Genomic DNA, 24,998 nt, shown 5'->3' with positions numbered 1-24,998 from the left:
ATGAAAGTTGGCATTGAAATTTGACTAATCTCGAGAAACAAGATATACATAAAAATCTACTAACTATGAAATATATTACGATTAATCACTGAGGAAATATGTAATCTGAAAATCTGGGCCTATAAAACAGATACACTATGAGCTTTTAGCTTATAAAACTGCCTACTTTATGAAAACAAATAATTTTGTAATTGCTTAAAAGTGTATGTTCCCATTCCTTTATATTTAAATGTAATTTCATTTACCCATAATTACAGGGACGTACTAATCCACAATCAAGTAGTCACTGAGGGCTTAGTCCGTACACAGGTATTTAATGAAGGGAAAAACACCTCCCTATAAAATTTCCATGAAATGCATAGCTTTCAAATGATCTTGCTTACCAAAACTACATTGTGAATCTGGACCATTATTTTAGCCTTCTTTGTTTAAAAATACATCAATTTATTAGGTATTAAGTGAGAAATTACTCAATTTTATGATTTACATTTGCATTTTAAGCACACACATAAAATGTCACGTTGTCTTTTCCACAGTGTGAGTGAAATTCATGTACCACAGTTGCGTCTACATCACACCTTTATTTTACTCTTGGAAAAATCCCCAGCCCCACCATTAAATTAGATGATATCTGGAAAGTAGGTTAATAGCAATTTAAAAGGCTGTTAAAAACAGGAGGTGGAAAAGACAAAATGAGAGGAAAGGGATTACTGATTACTAATTCTCTCTGGTTAAAGTGAACAGGGGGAAATATTATTGAAAGAATTCATCTTTATTAGAATAAAATTTTGCAGAAGGCATTGCCAAGATAATTTCAGTACTCTGGACAACTCCTTGGCAAGCGGCTAGACTCAGGTCAATCAATCATTTTAAGACTATTTGGTTAATTAGAGCACCAGACTTTTTAATGGAATAGTCTGGGAGTTTTTTAGTGGAACTTCCATGATATTATTCACTTTAACCAACTCTACCCTTAATTTGCTTGGTTTTTTTGTTTGTTTGTTTTGGTAGCCAAGCTATTTATGGAGCCCTTTTACTGAGATGAATTTCTCATAAATACATATTAACAGAGGGATTCACACATGTGGTTATAGTCTACCTGTCAAACCAAATACAGGACATCTTGGCTAGTTACTTACATTTTGGGGGGATGTATTTCTGGCTTTTTTTTGGGGGGTGGGGGGTAGTACATGCAGCATATGACATTCCCAGGCTAGGGATCAAACGTGCAGCACATGAAGTTCCCAGGCTAGGAATCAAATTGGAGCTATAGCTGCCGGCCTACACCACAGCCACAGCGACGCAGCATCTGAGCCGAGTCTGTGACCCACACCACAGCTCACAGCAACACCGGAGCCTTAAGCCACCGAGCGAGGCCAGGTATCGAACCTGCGTCCCCATGATCACCAGTAGAGTTGGTTACCTCTGAGCCATAACAGGAACTCCCTGGACTTTTGATTTTTATATGCGATTTCCCTTTGCGTTGGCCATTTGGGGTTTTACCTTTGTTTATACCCCATCCTTCATCGCTTTTTCTAGGAAATGCTGTTGAAAAGAGCTGCAGATCTGGTGGAGGCGCTCTATGGGACACCACACAATAACCAGGTCAGGCACTCACATCTTCCTCTCTCTTGAGTTTGACTCTTCTTGCTGGATAAAAACACTCACCTCAACCTGTCGTCTTGTAGGACATCATTTTGAAGCGAGCCGCGGACATTGCGGAAGCTCTCTACAGCGTCCCCAGGAATCCCAGCCAGATCCCGGCTCTCTCCAGCTCCCCAGCTCACAGTGGCATGATGGGTATCAATTCTTATGGCAGCCAGCTTGGAGTCAGCATCTCAGAGTCAACACAGGGAAATAATCAAGGTACTACCTTTCTCAGAGTCAAAATTCAAGCATCTTATATATGTAAAAGGTTGGTTATGCTGGAGTCAGAGTAGTGAAAGCTCAATTCATAGGCCATCAAGAGTGCGTCTCAGATACGCAGAGCAATCACTGGATTATCCCAACATTATGTGTACTGTTAGATGTGGAGCTTTTTAGGTACCATGTAGCATCCTTTAATTGGAAATATTTAAGGATACGATTAACTATTATGAATTCAGAAGGGTTTAGGCTGACTGAAACTAAATTTATAGGTATTATTTGAATAAAATGTACACTTCTGCTATTGAGATCACAAGTTGAGTAATGGAAAGAAGTTGTTATTACCACTATCACTAGTTATACCCATCTTCCTGCTGCCGAGGGTGAATGGCTTAGATGTGTTTGGTAACTTTCTATTAGTGTATTATCTCAGGTACAAATATATACAAATATACAAATGCAGGAACACAGCAGCTAACTGCTTTTACATGTAAAGCATAGTGTGTACAGATTTTTGTCACTGAGGTTGATTTCATTCAGGTGCTAGATTTATCATAAATCATTTTAAAAAGGAGTAAATGTTCCTGCTGATGTCCCTAACCTTGGGATAGTTTCATTTCTAATTCTATTCATCTGCTGCAAGGGAATTCCTCATTCTCAGGCCCAGGGTGAGTTCTTCTTACAGACATGGGTGGGACATATTATTATCTTTTTTTTTTTTCTTTTCTAAATTTGGGTTATTTCCTAAATAGCTTGAGAGACAGTTATCCAATGTGGGTTATTTCAGGAGAGAGACAGTGATGCCTCTGGACTGGGATTTTCAGCAGTATGGAGAGGACTCATCCCATTCATGGATTGGCTCTCCCTGCATTCAGCTGCTGCTGCTTCCAAGCCTTTAGTCAAAGAAAAGCCCTTTTAGATGAACTGATCAATGCATTTTGAATTAAAATGCTTCCCACCCTCACCCAGCAGGGCATGGTAGCTTCTTGAACTTCCAAAGCTGTGATCTGCAGAGTGCTAGTGACCCTTGGAGTGTGGTTAGGACATCCTCTCCCCACCACACCCAAAAAGATGCTCTAGTGTGTTACATTTGGGAAACGCCAGATTAGCAAAGTTAAACCAGTTTATTTATTCTCGAGGCCCTTTGTAGATGCCTCTTCAAGGAATGGCTAGAGTACGTGCCATCAGCCAACCTTTGACTCTAGAATGCTTTGCTCAGTGATACCCATCAGTATCTCAAGAGGCTCTAGTGTCACAGGAACTATGACTGGGGAGATGTCACTGCACGCTGCTGTTAGACATTCACTTCTAGGCGTGAGTGTAGATGTTGACTGCAAATAGGAAAGGGAAGGAAGGGGGGAATTTCAGGGATATGGTTTTGTGCAGAATGGGGAAGAGTCAGGAAGGTATAAAAAGTCTGAAGACAAATGTCAGATTTTCCACTACTGCCCACAGTCGGCTTGGTGGAATTCAATAGTCTGGGGGCCATGTGGACCTGGGCTGCCATATTTGGTCCACGCTCAGTGTGTACACGTGGTGTGTGTGTGTGTGTGTGTGTGTGTACACAGGGTCACTTATCTGGGCTTTCTCTTTGTGGTCCAGGATATATCCGCAACACAAGCAGCATCTCTCCACGAGGCTACTCTTCCAGCTCCACCCCTCAGCAGTCTAATTACAGCACCTCCAGTAACAGTATGAATGGCTACAGCAACGTCCCCATGGCCAACCTGGGTGTTCCAGGGTCACCAGGATTTCTAAACGGCTCCCCCACTGGCTCCCCATATGGAAGTAAGTGCCTTGTGTGTCTGTCCAGCTCTCCTTGTCTCTCTGTCCCTGGGTTTTATTCTTCAGCCTTCTGAGGGAGAGTAACACTCCAATATCTTCCTGACTCCTGGAGGAGTCATCCAGTTTCCTCATGAAACATCCTTCCTGCCTTTTGTACTTTGCCTTTAGTGGACTCATTTGGGCTCATTTGGTTACTCAAAGCCTTCAAAGGGAAAAAAAAGGACTGGTCTCTTTTTACAGAGGAAGAATAGATGTGGCTTGTGTAGCTGGTAGCGAAGACTTAAGATTCCATTTCAGTAAACATTCTGTATGTCTTCATTAGGCACTTTGTGATTAGTGTCATATTTAGTCTTCACGAGAAATGTCTGAGGTCCGTGTTATCTCCTTGTCATAGGCCAGGGCGTTTAGGTACACAGCAGTTAACTGACTTATCCAAGATCACACAGCTAGAAGAGAGCACGGCAACAATCTGGACACAGAGTCGATGACTTCAGGTTATTCTGGGGAACACACCATGCTTCCATCTCACTTTGTTACATGGCTCTCCCCTCCCTTATGTACCTCCAGACAGATGGAACTTGACCACTGGTGACAATGTAACATATGGGGACAGAAGCCCCTAGTCTCATCTGTGGGCTGGCAGCAAGCTAGATGTTCTAGGAAGTTATGAAAACTCATTTGGGTGGCTTTGGGGACCAAGGTGGCACCTTGCGTAGTGGCCCCAGGAGCCTGAGAAAAGATACATTTTTCCAACCTACTTACGGAATGCTTCAGGCCGGGGGAGGAGCCGCCCTGGAGAGTCTGAGTGGTTGAGTGGAGTGTCCTTGGAATACTGGACCTTGTTGCAAGGCTCTGCTGCAAGCCCTCTGTTTGCCCAGCGTGGTTCACTAGTGCCAGGAACAAGGGCGCGTCAAGGCCATTTCTGCCACAGCCCAGAAGTGATGTGCCCGGGGCCTGGAAGCTGCTGCTCTTGGCCTTTGAGCCCGTGGTTCCCTGAGGGCACACACCCAGGTGTTATCTCTGGGTCAGCTGTTCAATTCATTGCACTCAACACTCTGGTCAGAGGTGTGAAGATACAGTAACCACGTGGCAGAGGTTCATTCTTCTAGGACAGCTAACATCTTGTTGCCACAAAGACATGAGTTCTTTGTTGTGCCCTGTTAGATGGCCCAGGTCAATTAGATCAGAGGGACCGAGGTAAACAAACTGTGGCTTGCTTTATTTATTTCCATATTTATTTTAGTTGTTTTTAACCTTCTCTTGTTCCAAAAATGCCTTGGGGGAATATTAATAGTCAGATGGGTATTATCAAAGTAGAAAATAGACACTGAGATAAGAGAGAAAGAAATATGGATGGAAAAAGGAGATGAATTCAAGGGCCAGCACGGATGCTGTGTGGTCTATTCCAGGGACCATTAACTTGGTTGGGAGGCCTACAGGATGGTAAAGCAAAGAGAGACACCCTCTTTGTTATAAAATGTTAGGGCCGCATATTGTTATTGCTATTATTATTTTTAGTAGCTGAGGAGAAACCTGACGTTTCTGTGGCTGACACCTTGGAGAGGTTTCTCCCATGCATCCCTGTGGAGAGGGCCCCCTGTGTGTAAAGGGACTATATATTCAACAGGCTCTGGGAGTGATACAAGGGCAAAAGAGCCATTGTGTAAATAATGCTACATGATAACAGTCACACCAGTAAGGAGAGTTTACAATTACCTTCTGCCTTATGGCCTAAAAAGCATGTTCACACAGAGTCCCTTCAGATCCTCACAACAACCTTACATGACATGGATATGATAATGATAAACAGGGAGTTCCCGTTGTGGCTCAGCAGAAACGAGCCCGATTCGTGTCCATGAGCATGTGGGTTCCATCCCTGGCCTCGCTCAGTGGGTTAAGGATCCGGCGTTGCCATGGGATGTGGTGTGGGATCCCACAATGCTGTGTCTGTGGTGCAGGCCGGCAGCTACCACTCCAATTTGACCCCTAGCCAGGGAATTTCCATATGCTGTAGATGTGGCCCTAAAAAGCAAAACAACAACAATAATAACAATAATAATTTATATATAATTTACATACTTACACAATTATATTTATTAATAGAATTGACTATATTAGTATCATCATGTTCCCTCCTTCGACAATGCAGGGTTATTAAATGACGTACTCAAGGATTCACAGCTGATAAACAGCAAAAGTGGGGCTAACCATGTGTCATCAGATTCAGAATATCTTGTTTTTAAATTATTTAATAATAGTAAAATATTTCACGTATCTTAACACCTTCTTAGGCTAGGACCTTTGAAACCACTTCTCTATGATTTCCAAAAAACGTGCAATTTCATCTGTTCAAGCACACATTTATGAATAAAATATGTGCATTAGGTTGAACCATATGAAATTGTTTGGATCAGTCAAAAATGGCTCATATAATAACATACAGTGTATAGTGTGGTGGTGGAGGAGGGAGACGGAGAGAAAATAAGACGGAGAGGAGGGGATGGGGTGTGAGTGGAAAGACAGAGAGTGTGAGTGAATGGACTGGATGAATGAAACTGCCCCCTTGGGTGTTGATGGCTTGACGTTTCTTAGTAGGAAATTCATTTGGTAGGGAGGGAGGGCCCCTTCCCACTTCACCAAGTGACAGCTTCCTTCTGCCCTCCTTTCTTGATCACTCGGTCCCACAGCCACAAGAAAAAGTAATACCCCAACTCTTTAAATCACCCCTTAAAACAAGAGAGCATATGCAAAAGAGAGAGAGACGCCCTGCCTAGAGGCAGTGAGAAACTCAGCAGAGAGCACCACGTTTCCTACTGGGTCTGCGAGACCCCTTGCACCTTTGTTTTCTGAGGGAGGGTCTGGAGGAACTGCAGACGGAGAATGGGATTCCAAATGGTACATTCCTTGCAATAAAATCCCCTACTGCAAAAATACGGAATACCTCCCAGAGTTCATTATAATAGCATGTGATTTGTATTTCTAACCAGCAAAGTCTCAGATTTTCTGGGAAATAAATAAATAAATAGAAAGCTCAGAGGGAAACCATTTCATCAGTTCAGTTGCTTGTGTCTGAAAACACCCTTCTCCAATTTTTCATTTTATTTTTTAAACTAGTCTGATGTGGCCAGGCCATGCCACGGAGCAATCACTTGCCAGAGACGTTAAAAAGAAATAAAGCCAAGCCTCTCGGTCAAGTTGACTTGCATTATGGCCAACGCAGAGTATCAAAAACCTGCATCTTTACTGCTTTTGCACTCACACCACTTCAAAAATGGCCAAACAGATGTTTTTTCAATTTCACATACAAACTTCACTTCCTGGCGGTAGCAGTGTGTGCCAAGTTCCAGCTCAGTGCAAGTTTTTATGGCTGAATTCTAAACCCCTGACAATAGGGGGTTATAATGAAATGCTGACAGACCCCTCAGCGCCAACAAATGCAATGGCTCGATGCAAAGGAGGATATGTGCCCAGTGAGTTCCAGCTGGGATGGTGCAAGCCAACCCGGCCTTAGAAGAAGAAAAGTGGTTTTTCCTTAACGCCTCACGTTCACAGAGATTTCTGGGCCAGAAGTGCTTGCCTTTACTTTGGCCTCTAGCCATAGAGAGAGGTGTCCAGAGAAATTTTCAGTTTCAAGTACGTGTGATCAACTTTCCTAAAACGGTACACTCTGGGGTCCCCAAAGATGTTCTACTCAACACGCCTGCAACACACAAGGGACCACTTCTTCCAAAGTGGAATAACCACCAGGCACATCCAAAGGTTGGAACAGGATCTATACAGCTAGGAATCCAACCTGTGCTTTGGGATTCCTACTTCGCTGCTATCATCTTAGCCTATACCCCGGGCCTCAATGTTTTCATATTTTCAAAAATAAAAACCAAGACATTTTCCTGTTGTAGCATATTAGATTTTGGTAGAAGATTGAGAACATGTGAAAATAGTTTTATAACGAAAGCATACTCCCACCGTAAAAAACAAACAAACACCCCCCCCCCCAAAAAAAAAATCCCTTGTTAACATTTTGGAGTATTTCTATGGCCTTTTTCTTCAGAAAAGAAAAAAATCCTATTACAATGGTAACATTCTCATTATAGACACTTTGAAAAGCATGTCTCTGTAAAAAAGAAAAATGACACTCTTTCTATCCAGACATAACCACTGTTAACTTTTAAAGTACAGCCTTCTAGCCATGGATAAGTCCATTTTGACAACGGCAGTGTCTGCTCTGATGCACAGCTAATGGGCTTCAGTCATAAGCTCAATGAAAAAGAGAGTGAGAGAAAAGTGGCGAGATTATCAAAGTCCCAGATAGGAAGCAAAGCTCCATAAAACCCATCCGTAATGCAGACCTGTTTCCTAAGCATGGAGAACAGACATTAGGAGTGATGTCTGCGTTGCCACATGAACTGCCACCAACAAGCTCTCCCCAGGAATTTATGAATTTATTGGTCTCTTTACTTTTGTGTAACAGAAAGGTTCACAGACAACCTTGTTTACAGGCAGTTAAGCCTTAGATCCAAGAGGAACATTAACATCCAGGAAAGCTATTACGCCTATTGCTAAGGATTGTTATTATTTTCCCCCAAATATAGAGATTTTCCATTTGTTTCTTTTCACAGCTTTTACTGCTTTCTGCTACATCAAAAATAATTGTAAAATTTTTGAAAATATGGAGCAGTAAATGGAAGAAATTTAAGACTCTTCATCACCCTGTCTGCTAGAGACAACGTCTTAAAACTCTGGATGTGTGACGCATCCTTTTAGACTTTTGCTTTGTAGGTTTTTTAAAAACTAAAAGTGGGTTCATTGTCTATGTTATTATGTAATCTGCTTTAGTCACCTGAGGAGGCATATCTTTCCATGCCGTTAAATGTTCTTCTCCAGTATTTGTTTTAATGTTTGCAGAGTGGTCCATTTTATGGGCCTAAGATAGTTTATCCTATTGCTGGTCAGTTCGTTTATTTCCCAGTTTTTCAGGACTGTTAAAACGCCCTTGGATTTTGTTCTTTTTGCACATTTATGATTATCTCTTTGGGATTAATTTCTAGACATTGAATTACTGGGTTAAAAAACAGGCACATTTTAAAATACTTTGATACGTATTACCAAAGTCCCTCCAGAAGAGGATACGGCTCCCCTTAGAGAAGGCAGAGGATCTATTTCCCTGCCCTGTTAATTTTTTTCTTAATTTTTATCAGTTTGGTAAGTGGAAAATAACACCCCATTACTGTTTTAATCTGCATGTGATTACTAATCGATTCGACCACTTATAGGTCTATAAAGGCCTTTGGGCCATTTTCATTTTTCCTTCAGTGACATTCCTTTTCACATCCTCTGCCCATTTTTCTGTTGGGATGTGTTCTGATTAATCTATCAAAACTTAGTAGCTATTGAGGATTTGAACATATCTAAATAATTATGACAAATATTTTTCCTAGTTTGTCATCTGCCTTTTCTGCATGTGTCACAGATATTTTTTGTCACATAATAAATCTATCTTATGATATTCTGTTTAGGCTTTGTGGTTGCAAGGATTAGGTAAATTATGTAACTTCCCAGTTGTTCTACTAGCTCCTTTTTAATTTTGTTTTTACAAATAACTCTTTAATCCACTTAGATTTACTTTTGTGTTTAACATGAGGAAGCACTCTAAATTTTGTCTCCAAATGGCCAGTGTATTGTTCCCATGTGTTTATTTCCCCACTAATTTGAAATGTCACCTTTATTAAGTTTTAATTCTCACGTATACCCAGGTCTGTTTCTGGACTCTACTTTTTCCAAGGATTTGTCTTCCTATTTCTATGCTAGTTTAACACTGATTTCATTGACGTAGACTTATCACAAGTTTTAATATCTGTTAAGATAAATGCCTCCTTAAATTTTCTTTTTAACAAAACCTTCTGGCTCTTATAGTACTATTGTCTTTTTAAGTGGACAAACATAGAAATTGTTGACATAGGCGGATTAAAATTCTGTTACAGCTGCATTAAATTTTAAATCTGAACATCATTTGACATCTTGCAAACAATTGGCAAAAAATACTGTAAATGGGCACGTTAGAGCTCTGCATTTATTGGACTCTGCAGCAATTCTTTTATATCACTTGGTGGAGCTTGAAGTGATTCCTTTTCGAGGCAGCCACATTGGATCTAATGAGCTTGCTTTAGGATCTGTTATTGGAAAAGAAATATTGCAAAAGTGAGCCATATGCTGAATATAAATGGAATTGAGAGTGTGTGTGTGTGTGTGTGCGCGCGCACATAATCCACATTATACAAACCCTCTTTTGTCATCATGGTGTGTGAAGGAGATTCTGCTGTTGCAGACCTAGAAACCGAGGCACCATTCTGGTGCCCACATGGATCACGGAGTATGGCAGCGACTGGGTGGCCAGAAGCAGAGGCTCCTGGGGCGCAGCTTTTCTTTGGGTTCTAATTCTGTGCCTTGATAGAGAGGGGAGAGGTCCTCCTGCCCATTTATCACCCACACGTTTCATTGAAGCTAAAACCAAGGCTAGAAGAGTAGATTGGCTTGGAACTATGAATAAGATCCATTCTCAGTGTTTAACCCTGTACCCTCTCCCATGGGAATAGTGAATCAGCCAAATTTCTTCTTCATTCACATCTTCAAGTATTACATGGGATTCTTGCAGGATTTTTACCCTCCTTTCCAAGTTTGTCTTTTGATTCATGTTGTGGAAAGACAGATATATTTGGATGCTTCCAAATGCACAGTCCTTTAAATCAGGCCTACTTGAGAATAAGCATGTTTTAAATAGAGCTCTTTTCTTGAAGTCTTTAGTTTGTAGTTCAGCTGTAAAAGACGTCATATTGGAGGTATGCTGTATGATTGCTTTATATATGCAATGGTGTGAAAAGAGCCCCAAATCTATCATTATAGGGAGAGGGGGTTACATGATACAGCGTATCAGAACATTGGACCTTCAATTCACCTTATACTTGGTCTTTGAATCATAGCTCACCCTTATATCCTCATTTCCAGATTTACTTTGTGAAGCATCTGGGCCACTGATGATATGAAGCAGAAGTGAGCACTCTTAGTCTTCATCATGGGCTTTGCCATTACATTCTAGTAATTCTTTTTTCTTTTTTAACTTTTAAAAAATGAAAGTATAGTTGACATGCAATGTTTTGCCAATTTCTGCAAAGTGACTCAGTCATACACACACACACAAACACACATATAAATACACATTCTTTTCTTTCTTTCTTTTTTCTTTTTGGTCTTTTTGTCTTTTTAGGGTCGCACCCACGGCATATAGAAGTTCCCAGGCTAGGGGTTTAATCGGAGCTGTTGCTGCCAGCCTACGCCACAGCCACAGCCAATGCCAGATCCGAGCCTCATCTGCAACCTACACCATAGCTCATGGCAATGCCGGATCTTTAACCCATGGAGCAAGGCCAGGGATCGAGCCTGCAACCTCATGGTTCCTAGTCAGATTCACTTCCGCTCTGCCACAACGGGAACTCCACATTCTTTTTTTATATTATCTTCTATCATGGTCCATCACAGGAGATTGGATATAGTTCCCTGTGTTGTACAGCAGGACCTCATTGCTTCTCCATTCTAAATATTAATAGTTTGCATCTACTAACCCCAAATTCCAAGCCCGTCCCACTCTCTCTCTCTCCTCCCCTTTGGCAACTACCAGTCTGACTCTGTTCTGTAGATGGGTCCATTTGTGCCATATTTTAGACTCCACATATAAGTGTTATGTGGTATTTGTTTTTCTTTTTCTGACTTACTTCACTTAGTATGATAATCTCCAGCTGCATCCATGTTGCTGCAGATGACACAATTCCATTCTTTTTTATGGCTGAGTAGTATTCCACTGCATATATATGTACATTCCAGAAATTCTTTTACCAAGTCATGTGACTTGGAGAGTTCAGAATTCTGGAGATTTTGCTAAAATGAGTCCCTGAACCTTGACCCTATACTATAAAACTCTATATCTAACAGTTTTACCCTTGTGAACTCAAGTTTACTCCTTTCTTGAGCCAGCTGAACCTCAAAGAAGGAAATTATCTTCTTCTATGATGAAACTTGGTGGAGTATCTGACTTTAAGAGGCGGGGCACTATGTTGCGTAAATTGCCTTTATTTTTCTTGGAAATCACAATGCTCAGCTTTTGGCTTCCTTGAAATAATTTTAATGTTAATATTGGTGGGTTTTTCTACACATTACATCAGAGGAGGCTGACTTGCAGCTTTATTTCCCAGGAGTTCTGAAAGCAGAGGGAGAGGGAGGGAATCTCTTGAATGTTAATAAACTTTTACATTTAATGAGGAAGTGGCCCATAGAGATGGTGCTTGGAGAAGACGCCAACCCCCCAGATCAAAACTCTGGCGCCCTGAGAATTGCCAGGAAGGCACATGGCTTCCAGACAGGACTACTTTTTCCAGGTTACCAAAAAAAACAAAAACAAAAAAACAAAAAAAACGAGAGAGGTTTCTGTTTTTTAGTAGACCTGATCATTTTTTGGATGTTGGTCTTAGACTCCCCTTGTTGCGCTTCTGCTCGTGGATTAAGAGCTATCACAATGTCACCTCCTGCCAATGCCCCGCTAACTCTACTTGCTGTATCTTCTTAGCATCGTGTGTAGCCTCCAACAGGGTGATGACCCTCTTCGTTATTTTATGTCTATCCCTCCCCCTGTACAGGGCAGGGACACTGTCACACTCAACTTCTTTTTGAATCTCTGGACTCTGGAACAATGCCTGGAACAAATTCGTCACTTCCTCCATCCATGCGTGCAGGTTGTATGTACTAAAGCAAGAATTGACCTCCTACATCTGACCCTTTCTAAAAAAAGGATTGTGCATTTCCTTTCCAGTCATGTCATCGAGTCCCACTGTTGGATCTTCCAGCACGTCCTCCATCCTCCCGTTTTCCTCTTCAGTTTTTCCTGCTGTCAAACAGAAGAGTGCCTTTGCCCCTGTCATCAGGCCCCAAGGCTCCCCTTCGCCCGCCTGCTCCAGTGGCAATGGAAATGGATTCAGAGGTAAGCAAGGCGAGTGCTTTGGGAGTAAGCCTGGTACATGCGCCACAGGACCAGCAAAGTAAATCCTTCTGTGTCTCTAGCCATTTACTACAAGGGAATGCTTTGGTGTTTTCATCGTGGAACCAGCATGGTTTCTATAGCTGGGCTGGTTCTCTATCCAAGAGTAGGACGGGGGAAAACAGAGAAGTTGGATAACTCTGCAAGGATACAAATAGACTAGGGTAGGGCCATACGTACCCTCCAGTAGTGTTTGGGGGTCCCCAGACCTTGCTTTTCACAAGACCATGTCACTATTTCCCAGAAGGTGCCTGGCCACCACCACGGATGCCACATGGTGATTACTGCTTACCTAATCGGGCTGCCATCTGCAGTGTGTACCCAGACCTGTGGCACAAATGGATAGGATCCATCAGGAGCAACCAGCGAGTTCTGGGAATTCTGGTTACATGCTTGTCAAATTGACAGCAGATGCCTGATCAGAGGTGGGGTAGGGAAGAGAGAAAAAAAGACATACTGCGTCTAAGAGCAAACATTAATATCACCCGTCAAACCCGTTTTTGAGCAGCATCCTAAAATATAATATGACATGATGTAACACAAATGTGATGAGTACATGAGAATCTAATCATCTCCTTGGGAATGGGAGGCAGCTGATGGCAAAAGAGCAAATTGGAAACTGCTGAACGCTAGGGAGCCTGGCGACCCCCGTTATTGTTAGGCTGCTCCTTGCGTCTTGACATGAAAACATTCACGACAAGCAGGGTTGGGTAAAACCAAAAAGGGCAGAGGTTTGGTTAAGCCCCCGTGGATCAAAGCCTCTGAGGTCAGCAGTGCCTTGGATGGGCTGTGCTGCCCCTGGGCTGGCATCAGCCTAGTGGCATTATGACTGTGCAGAGGTTCTCCACCCTTTGGGGGGCACCTGTGAAGGTGCATTTGCCAGTTGTGACCCACACAGCCCTGGGCAGTCCATCTGCTTCCTGACACATTGTACCATTATAGCGATGGTACCTCCTCAATGTCTAGGGAATTGACAAACTGTGAAATGAGAGTTGAAAACCCAGCCCTCAGAAGAGAAAATTCGTTCGCTTCTAACGAGACAAAGCAGCTGGGTCTATATGCCACCCGGCATGTGAGTAGTTGGAAACATCTGTATATTCGAAGGAAAAAATACACACACACACACACACACACATATATATATATATGTTTGCTTTTCATCCAGATGTCTGATCCAGAGAGAAACAGGCTCAGCCTGGAGTTAAGTGTCTCCACCTGCCCCATCTCTCATCAAAGACCAGTGCTTTCTAGCCTGCCATTAGGGGACATGCTCAGAGTGTCCCCCAAGATGGCTTCACCGCCAACTAGGGAAGAAAAACACTTGCTGAATTTTTGCTGCATCTTTGCCTTCCCTACAACCTCTTCAGTGATGATGCTCCGCCCTTTCCAAGTTCTGTGGTTTTAGTCATGTCCCTGAAGCCAGGGGGTGGGGGGACCCAGGTCTCACTGGGGAAATGCAATGTGAGAGGCCCGAGAAAGGGTATGGGGGGTGCAGGTGCAGGAGGAGGACAGGAGGAGCGGCCCTTTGCTCACTCCAGGCAACTCTTACAAATATCTGCAGCTTTATTTGGAGAAAGAAAAATGTCCCCGGATGGCCCCTTGCCACCGCCCCCCCCCCCGCCCCGCCCCTGCCACATGCACTGAGTTGGGAGAGTAGAGCTGGTTGACACAGATCTTCCAGGTCTGTGCCATCCAAGGAAACCCACTGGTAAGGCCTGCCCTGCTCTCGGCCCTTAGGGAGGCCAGGACAAAACTTTTACTGGCCAGGAATCCCCACTCTACCAGTGGCTGTGTGCCTCACCAGGCCCCCTGTGATGTCACCCAGTCAGAGTGGAGCTGTCCCCGAGAGCTGGAAGGGTCTGTGTGGTCACTTCGAGGTTTCCTTGTAGGGACAGCAGCAGCCAGCACAGCCAGCAGACCCTCTCCAGAGTCCTCAGCCATGCGAGCTTGTCACCACCGGTGACAGAGTGGCTGAGTGGCACATTCCTAAGTGTGTCTGCAGGCGTGATGATTGGGCTGGTTACACACACGCACAGGCCCTGGGCTCTAGTCCATTTCTGTAGAATCACTGAGAAGTCCTGGGCCTCTGTGGGGCCCTACAAGTCCCCTCAAATTTCCCTTGTGAGTTGAACCTTAAGAAAGAGGAGGAGAATGGTGTGTGGGTGGGGCTGGAGGAGGAGAAGGAGAACACTTCAATTAGGAACTGGAGACTAAAAAACTTACAAAGAACTATGAAAATATAAGGAAGTGCATGGAGAAACATGGAAGAATTCCAAGGAGAACCTCAAAGCATAGCAGCCGTGGGAAGAACACGCGACTTGACTTCAGCAGAAGCTGTTGGAGCGGGAGCTCAGCTCCTTGCAGGCCACGTGCATTCATCCCATCTTTATCATCCAAGAGCCTCAGTTTTCTTGCCTGTTAACCAGGAGAACCGACAGCTCTCTCCCAAGGTGGTCGGGAAATAATGTGTGCAAAGAACTAGGAAAGGTAAGGAAAGGACCTCTCCAACAGCCCGGCAGAGAGAGGCTGGGGCTGAACAAGGATGCTTTCCAGAAGCTTTCACTCCTATTCTTCCTCATTTTCGACCAGGTGACTAGCAGTTCAAGGTCTAACATGACCAGGAGTCCCATCCGTGCAGAGAAGGAGCCAACCAAGCTGACCCTGAAGGCACCACCCACAGTCACTGCATGAGGCGGGTCCTGGGATTGGGGAGCGGGGCTGAGAGGCTCCATCTCTTGAGGGACAGACTGTGGGAGAGGGAAAATGTGCTCTGAGGTGTAGGGTGATCCAGGCTGAGAGGGAGGTTCTTCTCCACACTTGCTGTAAGATGTGATGAGCTTAATCACCTGCAGAGAGTCTGTGCCTCAATGCTCCAAGACTCGCAAACCCTTAGTGGAGGCCATGTGCGAGATGCTGAACAGGGGCTTTACACGAATTCTCGTTTTCCAGCCTCACACGGGACCGGAGGGGCAGGTGATACTGTTATCACTGTTGTTAGTTAAGGAGCTTACCTGGAGCCACGCAGCCAATGACTGATGACTTCAACTCAGACATTTTGACCCAGAGCCTGTGCTCCGGTGGCCTGTTCTCTCTCAGGAGACAGAAATTGTGTAGTTCCTCTCCTCTCTGTTTGCGGGTACCTACTTTCCACCTGGACTGAGGCAGGATTATTACATTCCCACGAAATGTCTAGGGTAAAAAAAAATATCAAAGTGCAGTGACGCATTCTCCCCGCTCCCTCTGTGAAAATGCTTGCATTTTCTCCAATTAACTTGGCTTTCTGTTTGTTGGCTCTGGTTTCCACAATTAAAAAGCAAGGGTCAGAGTCCCTGTTGTGGCTCAGTGGGTTAAGAACCTGATGAGTATCCATGAGGATGTGGGTTTAATCCCTGGCCTCGCTCAGTGGGTTAAGGATCCAGTGTTGCCGTGAGCTGTGGTGTAGGCTGCAGATGTAGCTTGGATCCTACGTTTCTGGGGCTGTGGTATAGGCTGGTAGCTCTGATTCGACCCCTAGCCTGGGAACTTACATATGCCCTGGGTGCGGCCCTAAAAAAAAAGGAAAAAAAAAAAAAAAGCCAGGGTCACCACGGAGCAGAGTGCAGCCTACCTAGTGCTTGATGTAAGACCAGGAAGAAGGAAAACCTGTGAAATCTGTTCTCAGGCACGAGGTGGATCTTGTCCTTGGAGAGGCTCTGCCCTTTTAATAAGCTCCCTGGATAACTCTCTGAGGACGCAGAAGAAGGAAGGGGCTGATGAGTTTTAAGTGTAATAGACAAGTTAAAGTTGGAAACGTGAGCCGGGATCCTACTGCTGGGGAGCTACAGGAACCGCTTTCATTTTCCCACCTTCCACCTCATTTATCAGGCATTCACAGTTGATGACTAGAGATTGTCGAGATAATATTATGCACTAGGTGCCGGATTCATTTTCCAGCTCCCTCCAGGAGAAGAAAAAAAAAAAAAGAATAAAATAAACCTCCTACACTCTGGGATAATTACCAGGGTTGCTCTATCTCCAAATCATTGGGGAGTGTCCAGAATTGAACTGCCTTTATTGAAAAGTTACATCGATTCAATATACAGTAATACAGGCAAAAATAATTAAGGCTTCACTAGCTGTGTAAGACCTTAATCCAGATCTCACAAACATTCAATAAAGCCTGGATGGGCAGGGAAATAGACAGCTGACAATTCTGCGGAAGAAGACTAGCTGGCAAGGAGAGAAGGGGACGAGGAAGGGAAGGGGGGGAGGGGAGGGAGCGGGGGGGAGGGAGAAGGAGGTGTCAGAAGAAGCAGGAAGAATTCTGGCCACTTGCTTATAAGCTTAGTGAGCACCATTCAGCAAAATGCTTCTATGATATTTGATAAGCCCTAGGCGGGGCTTAGACAATAAGACTCAAAGGATCAAACTGTAGATAAGGTTTGACGTTCCAATACAAGGAAACTAGTCTGCCAGTTTCCAAGCAGGTGAAAATTTGATGGGTTCATCACCTTGAAAGCCAAGGTCAGAGGGGTCTGGTTTTTTTGTTTGTTTGTTTGTTTGTTTGTTTTTGTCTTTTTAGCTATTTCTTGGGCCGCTCCCGCGGCATATGGAGGTTCCCAGGCTAGGGGTCGAATTGGAGCTGGAGCCACTGGCCTACGCCAGAGCCACAGCAACGCGGGATCCGAGCCTCGTCTGCAACCTGCACCACAGCTCACGGCAACGCCGGATCCTTAACCCACTGAGCAAGGGCAGGGACCGAACCTGCAACCTCATGGTTCCTAGTCGGATTCGTTAACCACTGCGCCACGACGGGAACTCCAGAGGGGTCCGTTTTGCTGTGTGATTTTTCCATGTTGTACGGATGCTGCTTTATTTCCCATATTGAGGGGAAACTGTGGACCTGATGCCACTTGACAAGAGGGAGGGATGCTGGACACTGCACTTGGACAGAGGATGCAGAGTAGAGAATGGGGTGACTCCCAAATTAGGAACCAAATTAAGTTTTCTGTTCCAGTGGGTCAGCAAGCAGGAGGGAACAGGCATCACATATAGCAGTGAGCCCCAAAGGAAGGTGAGCTAGTCAGAAAAAAACTCATCACATTTAGCTGCAATGGATAGAAAGTCTGGTTTGTTATAAATGATGCCTACTAAGTAACTCAATAGGGCTTGGCACCTGGAATTTATTGCCCCCATCCAACTAAGTGATTTGAAACCATAGCATCCAGAAATTCTTTCAGTCTAATAATGAAAACTATATCACACATATATTACACTTTACATGCTTGTGTCTATTATGTCATGTGTACAACCCCTTCATATAAAACAAAACAAAACACAATTCCAGGCCTCCCAAGTGAAACTTCAACCAGTTTTGTTTATATTTCAGTGATTCTATAAGGTGCCTCTCTCTGGCTGTCTGCTAGACCAAACCTGCAGAAAATGGGTTCCCCAATCAGCTGGGGGCCTCATCACCCTGGACCACAGCAGACTGTCAATCCCACCTCCTGCCCTCCTCCCCGGCTTCTAGACTTAAACACTCTCTGAGGCTCATTCCTGTGCTACTCTTTCCTTGCAGCCATGACCGGACTTGTCGTACCCCCGATGTAAAGACGAGGAAGAACTGCTTTCTAACAGCACAAAACTACTCACTCTGATGGACCAATAGTGAAGAAAGCACTACGAGCTCTTTGGGGAGAGTTGTGCCCCCAAATGAACATGGTGGACAGATTTGGGTTTGCAAGGAGCTGCCTCTTGCCTGGTCTCACGTTTCTCCTGTAGCTCTCTCTCATGGCAGCTACACAAACTGACCCTCTTGGGAACAAGGACAAAAGATGTCATTGACGTAGTCAGTGCTAAGAGCAGAAATGCAATTCTTTGTTATAAACATTATGAGAACCACCTTCCTATGTTTGTAAAATATTTAAGAAAAAAAAAATTGGCAAACAATTCATGCTTAATATTTTGGATACTATTTGTTTTTCTTTGTAGGAAAAAAAAAGTTGAAAGTTTCTATTTTCTATGAAGCCTTTCAGATACCAATTTAGTTTATGCAGAAAAAAAAATTGAGCAAAACAGGGTACCAGCATGAAAGACTTTCTTAAAACGAAACCTGAATTGAATGAGGAAATGTTGTTGTATGTGTGTTTGCTTATAGTTTAATCTCTTTAAAAAACAAACAAAAAAACAAACAAAAAAGGGAAAAATTTTAAAATGTTTTACAATTATTTAAATAAATAAACGTGTAACTTATTGTAAGTAGAGGTAGAAATTAAGACCTTTTTGGAGGAGAGAGGAATTTCTCTTCCTGATGTAAAATGAAAGTGATGCAAACATGTAGTAACAAGTTTAAAAGGTGTGTGATTATTACTGCAGTTACTTACTAGACTCTTATCTCCCATTCCCCTCTTTGGCCATCATTTTATTGATCCACAGGCAAGAACATGTACCTTATGTAGATTCCTTCAGAAAAACCCGACGCAGAAACAAAGATGCAAGTCCATGCACGTATACAAATACTGAAGTCCATTAATCCATTCCCAGCTCCATCTGCTTTCTAAATACTCTACATGTCCCTTTTGGTATTCACGCTTTGTGAATATATATATATTTTTTAATTTATGTTGACTCTCAACCTTTTCCTCCTGAGCAGTACAGAGAATTCCCATGTTTCAGCACGTCCCCGGCTTTGCATCCAGGGAAAGACAGGTCTCCCCTTAAGGAGAGCCAAAGCCACTTGACTGTCCCAACCAAGTGGCCCCTGTGGAATTCTTCCTCGCCAGAGCCTCATGCCCCCTCCTCTTTGATTACCTGGTGGAGCCCAGAGATTTAAGCCCCACGGAACTTCAGAAACAGGATTTCAAGAAGGTGACTCTGTTTCTTGGACGCTTCAGCGTCAATCTCAGCATGGCCACATCCTTTCTTCCCTCTGCAGATTTCCCCTTTCATGGCATTTAACTCCCATGGGGAAAAATAAATGTATCTAACTTTTCCCATTTTCTAGGCAAGAATGTGATGGGGTGCGGAAGAGGCATGTGAAAAGGCCTAAATCTCTCTTCTGATGTCCAAAGAAATAGAAAGCTTTTTTTGCAGGGTCAGAGGGTAGGGGCATCTGTGTTCCAAGCATCAAGGTTCCCTGGGCCTGAGGTGGGTTCTGGGACTGGCTCACAGGGGAGAAACTTTGCAGGAACTGCTAACAGGGGCTAAGTCTTGAAAGACCGTGTGATCCTGGAGATGTAGCCAGACTTATTTGGATTGCCAATAGGATGTCATTTTTTTTTCCCTGCCAGGGTTCTCCTTGTTGACTCACCAGCACCACAGTAGAGTCTATACATAGACCTTAGTTTGGGGTTCTTGGTTGGGGTTCTAATTAGAAGCTGATGCAGCTCTCATGGAAAAACATCTTTAGTGCATCTGAGCCAGCTGGCGATGACTTCATAAATTCTCCCTTCTGTGTGCCCCCATTTCCTCAACCCCCAGTGGTCCTAATTGCCTTTAATCTATTCTAGAACTACCCAACACGACCCAAATATTATTTCTACGCACATGATAATCCAAGGGTTTGGAAGCCTGACATGTTTCTAATTACTGCCAACAGTCCCTTGCAGTCAGGGCTGAAAACACCAAAAATACAGGGAAACACACGAGAGAACGACACTCCCCAGTGAAAAATCTGATGGGAGAGGAAGAGTGTGTGGATGAGAAACATCACCATCCAAAAGTGAAGGCAGAACGAAATCAAGCATGTTTCGACCTGGATTTGAGCCAACCCAACATAAGGAAATGTTTTTTTAAGTAGCATTGCTTTTAGAATCTGTGAATTTTGCTCTTGCATGAAGATGAGTGCAGTACTGTCTTCAAAATGATTGTAGAATTTCTTGGTAGCTTTACACCGAAAAATGTGTGTAACTAAATACCAGACATCCTTGACCATTCAGCTAGAACCTCAGCAGTGACAGATCTATTTAAGTGTACAAATGTGTGTAAGGATGATTTTTTTTTAGTGTACTAATAAATTAAAAACAAAGCTACTCTGTCCTCTTTAGTCATTGCTATTGAATCATTCCGGTCCCAGGTTATTTTTGTGCCACTTGGAATACGAGTATTTCTATAGGTAACTACAAATTCTATCCTATCTTTGTAAAAGGAGCTGTGTTAAGATGTTTCATTTAAAGGGACAATTTACTTCATTATTTATCTCATTTTTTTTTGTTATAGCATCATATTTTCCCCCAGTTTTTCTTTGCACATTTCAATATGCATGGTTTAAAAACCATTACCTTTTGTACAGTAAGGTCTCATTTTCAAACTGTATAGTTTCATTTTATCGTTTTGCTTTGTCAGTTATATACAGTATAAAGTTGCTATGCACAGAGCTTTTTGTAAAGACAGCTTTTTTGTTTACTGTTTTTAATGGTCTTACTTATGAAAGAATATCTTGTTTGTAAAATGAATATGTCTACTTCAGTTTTAAACTTTAAATTATCCTAACAAAAAATAAAATTTTTGTACTGTAAAAATCATTGGAATGTGGCCCCCCCCCCTTTTTTTTGAAGTGGAAAAAGTTGAGTTTGGGATTTATTCTTAAATTTGGGTATGTTCTCAGAGCTGTTGGTCCCTGAACTCTGGCTGAGGAAACCTTCCTACAGCTTTTGCTTACACGGAAACTATTCGAAAGCGCTCACTCTAGGAGGAAAGAATATGTATGATGTCAGGTTATATTTATGTGTGTATTTACCTATGTATCCATCTAGTCGGATCCCTCCATGAAAACTCAAATGATCCCACTCCCAGTTCTGGCTGTCTGGAAGTGATAAGGTAGGTGGACAGTCTTGGAGGCTGGACATAGACGTGATGCTTATTTTTAGATGGCAAGACGAGAACAATGGAATTCCTATTGTGGCTTAGCGGTAGGGAGCCAGACTAAGATGTATGAGGATGTGGGTTCAACCCCTGATCCTGCTCAGTGGGTTAAGGGTCTGGCATTGCCGTGAGCTGTAGTGTAGGTTGCAGATGCAGTTCAGATCCTTCTTGCTGTGGCTGTGATGCAGGCCAGCAGCTACAGCTCCAACTTGACCCCTAGCCTGGGAACCTCCATATGCCACGGGTGCAGCCCCCCCCTAAAAAAAAAAAAAAAGAAAACAAAAAAGAACAAGACACATGCCTCTGGGAGGAAATAATTCATAGAAAAGAGCTCATACAGGAAGACAAAGGCTGTAGGAGCTGAGAGAAGAGGGTGATCAGAGAGAGCTGGAGCGGTCAGAGAGAGTTCCGTGGGGGAGGCAGGGCTGAATGGGACCTTCAAAGAATGGTTGAAACATTGCGGTAGAGGTTGGCAATGAGCATGGCAGGGGGGAAGGTCATCAAGAACAAAGATGAGGAAAGGGAAGTTCACAAAAAACATTTAGAAGAATGTGATTCTGCATGTGATTTTTTCCTCTAGACTCTTCGAAAATACTCACAATAGGATTATCTGATTTCTTTCTACAAGGGTGTCAATACCTACAAACCACATTGACTCATTCCTTGCATAAGTGGATGCGCTATTTCTAAGCACTATTCTGAGAAAGCTACTGAGGTTGTCTCTTTGTGAAGACTAGCTCTCTGCCCGGACTGTGCTTCCCTAGGTCTCTGCCTGGTACCTTCTCAGCCTTCAGGTCGCAGTTTAAGGAGCAGCTCCTCAGGGAGGGCCTTACTGACCTCCAACCATGCGGATTTCCTGCTTATTTTCTTTAGCTGGACTCTGTGTCCTTGTCTTAATTTATACTAATTTGTGTCCACTTTAGACTGAAGGCTCAGAAGAGCAGGGGCCATATCTGTCTCAATACTGGCGGTGGAGTGCTGAGCCCAACAAATACTTGTTAAATGAGTGGAAGAGAGACTGAATTCTGATCCCCAGAGGCAGCACTGCCTTGGCACGTGGCAGAGATAGTTGATCTGTCACAAAAGATAGGAAACAGCATCACTTTGAGAAGTCACTCCCTAGGGACTATCCTATCCGTCAACGAATCAACAAAAATGATGAAGTGTGTCTATAACATGAAAGGACTGGTTATTATTATTATTGTTGCTTTTTAGGGCTGCACCTGCGGCATACGGAGGTTTCCAGGCTAGGGGTCCAATCGGAGCTACAGCTGCCAGCCTACGCCACAGCCACAGCAACATCAGATCCGAGCTTCATCTGCGACCTACACCACAGCTCACAGCAACGCAAGATCCTTAACCCCCTAAGCAAAGCCAGGGATAGGACCCGCAACCTCATGGTTCCTAGTCAGATTCATTTCCACTACACCATGAAGAGAACTCTGGGACTGGTTATTTAATAAACACAGGCAACTCAAAATGAGAGGGAAGTGAGGACTAAGAGATCTCTGACTAGTATCCACTGGGTAGGTCACTTTGGCCCTTGGCCCTGGAACTTCTGTGGATTTTCCCGATGCTTAGATGTCATTCTAGAACCAGAATCATGGCTTTTGGGGGAAAGTACACTCCATACCTATTTCAGATATGCCACTTGACTTGCTGACTGCTCACTTGAATTTCAAAGAGCTGATGGTGCATTCACTGAACTTTAGGAAGTTTGGAGCGGGTGCAGGGTACTGAATGTGAAAGAGTGATGAGACTGAAAGCTTTAAGAATGAGGCAAAGGAAAAATACATTTTAAATCTAAAAATTAAAAAAATAAAAAGAATTAGGCAAGGGCTAAGTCCTCAAGGACTTTGTACATCCTGCCGGAGAGTTTAGTCTTCATCTGTAGGACTATGCTGTAGGTAACAGAAAACTATTAAAGAAACTTGAGTCAAGGAGCGACACGATTCACTTCATGCTGTAGACAGGTCACAAAAACTGCAGCATGGATTATGGATTGGAATATGAAATGAATACTGTAGACAAAGAGACCGATTAGGCAAAAGATAAAAGACAGCAGACAAGGACCAGTGTGCTGGACCACTGCTGTGACTGGTATCATTCTGATTGGTCAGTGCCTGTGTCATGTCAGTTGATAAGTATTCTAAAATTATTCCTGCAATTAGGAGATTATGGCAATAGTCCAGACAAGAGTGAATCACACCTCAGCCGAGCCTTGGCAACAGAGATGGAAAGTAGAGCAAAGGTTTGAGAGAGAGTTTTGCAGTGTGACAAGTCTTAATGACTGGTTAGATGTAGGAATGAGGGGGATGTGTAACTAGGATAACTCCCAGTTTGCTAGTTAGACCACTGGATCTTGTGCTAACGTTAGCTGACAGAGGGAATAAAGAGTGAAACAAGTTGCAGGGAATGGAAAGATACAATGATTTTAAATTGGGGCACAATCATTGCAGTTCTTCTCTTTCTTGGCTAGCTGAAGATTATTTTCTAGCAGTTGGTTCAGGAAGGACTCAGGAGAATTATACTCCTTGGTTCATAGAAAAAAAAAAAAAAAGGTTGCTCCATTTCTACTTGATTGACTGTTTAGTTGGGTATAAAATTTCCTGAGTACCACTCTCTTTCTTTGAGGACCTCATAGGAGTTTTTAAAAACTATTCCCTAGTGTTGAATGTTTCTGTATTGATGTCTGAAGGATGCCTCTTTTTCTCATTCCCTTCTTTTATTACCCTCACATAAGTAAGGCAATCAATCCTATTTGTTTTCTAAGTCATAACACATTTGAGAGTGAAAGGAACACAATCATTACACCTGGAAAATAGAAGTAAACTGGCACTTGGTCACTCTACTTATAAGTGACTTAGTATTTTTGTCTGTCTATCCAAAGAAGCCTTTCTTCGTGTTTGAAGCCTTGATGGTGAATGTTCTGTGTAATCACCACCCCCCGCCCCAAGTCACTGGTTTATTGCCTTCCCTCTCAATGTGTAGATTCAAGCCTTCTTTTATCTGGAATCTTCTCTTTAATTACAACATTAAAATATACTCTCTGTTCATTTTGGCTGTTCTTGCTGGAGACACCAATTATGCATATGCTGGATCTCTAGTGTCCACCATTCACTAGTCACTCTTTGGTCATTCTATCATTAGACTCTTAGGGCATTTGTATGCTTACTTTTCCATTCTTGTTCTTCTCTCTATTCCTTCTCATGAGGCCTGAATTTCTCAGATAGTTTTATTTTTCTCTTTCACTTTCTCATAAGCTGTGCCAGTTTATATCCCATCACTTTCTACTGTACCACTTATTTTCTTTCAGCTATTGCATTTCTGCTTTGACCTGTTGTTTTATAGAGAAACTATTTTAAGACAACTTGATCAGAATTACCATCTGTCCTATGAAAACTGATTTTTTTTCAGATAAATG

The 24,998-nt window shown here is 43.1% G+C and overlaps 1 protein-coding gene across 1 annotated transcript in view; it reads left to right on the top strand.

The window, feature by feature from the left end:
- Window positions 1–20,742, top strand: part of EBF2 (EBF transcription factor 2) — a 206,196-nt gene extending 185,454 nt beyond the window's left edge. Inside the window, exons 12-16 of the mRNA XM_047761726.1 lie at window positions 1,540–1,605; window positions 1,689–1,866; window positions 3,469–3,654; window positions 12,509–12,676; window positions 18,291–20,742. Coding sequence (XP_047617682.1) covers window positions 1,540–1,605; window positions 1,689–1,866; window positions 3,469–3,654; window positions 12,509–12,676; window positions 18,291–18,322 — 630 coding nt within the window. The 3' untranslated portion in view covers window positions 18,323–20,742. The remainder of the gene's footprint in view (window positions 1–1,539; window positions 1,606–1,688; window positions 1,867–3,468; window positions 3,655–12,508; window positions 12,677–18,290) is intronic.
- Window positions 20,743–24,998: the final 4,256 nt, after the last annotated feature.

The sequence above is a fragment of the Phacochoerus africanus genome, chromosome 15, assembly GCF_016906955.1.
Source record: "Phacochoerus africanus isolate WHEZ1 chromosome 15, ROS_Pafr_v1, whole genome shotgun sequence".
Lineage (NCBI taxonomy): Eukaryota > Metazoa > Chordata > Mammalia > Artiodactyla > Suidae > Phacochoerus > Phacochoerus africanus.
This window is presented reverse-complemented; position numbering and strand designations above follow the sequence as displayed.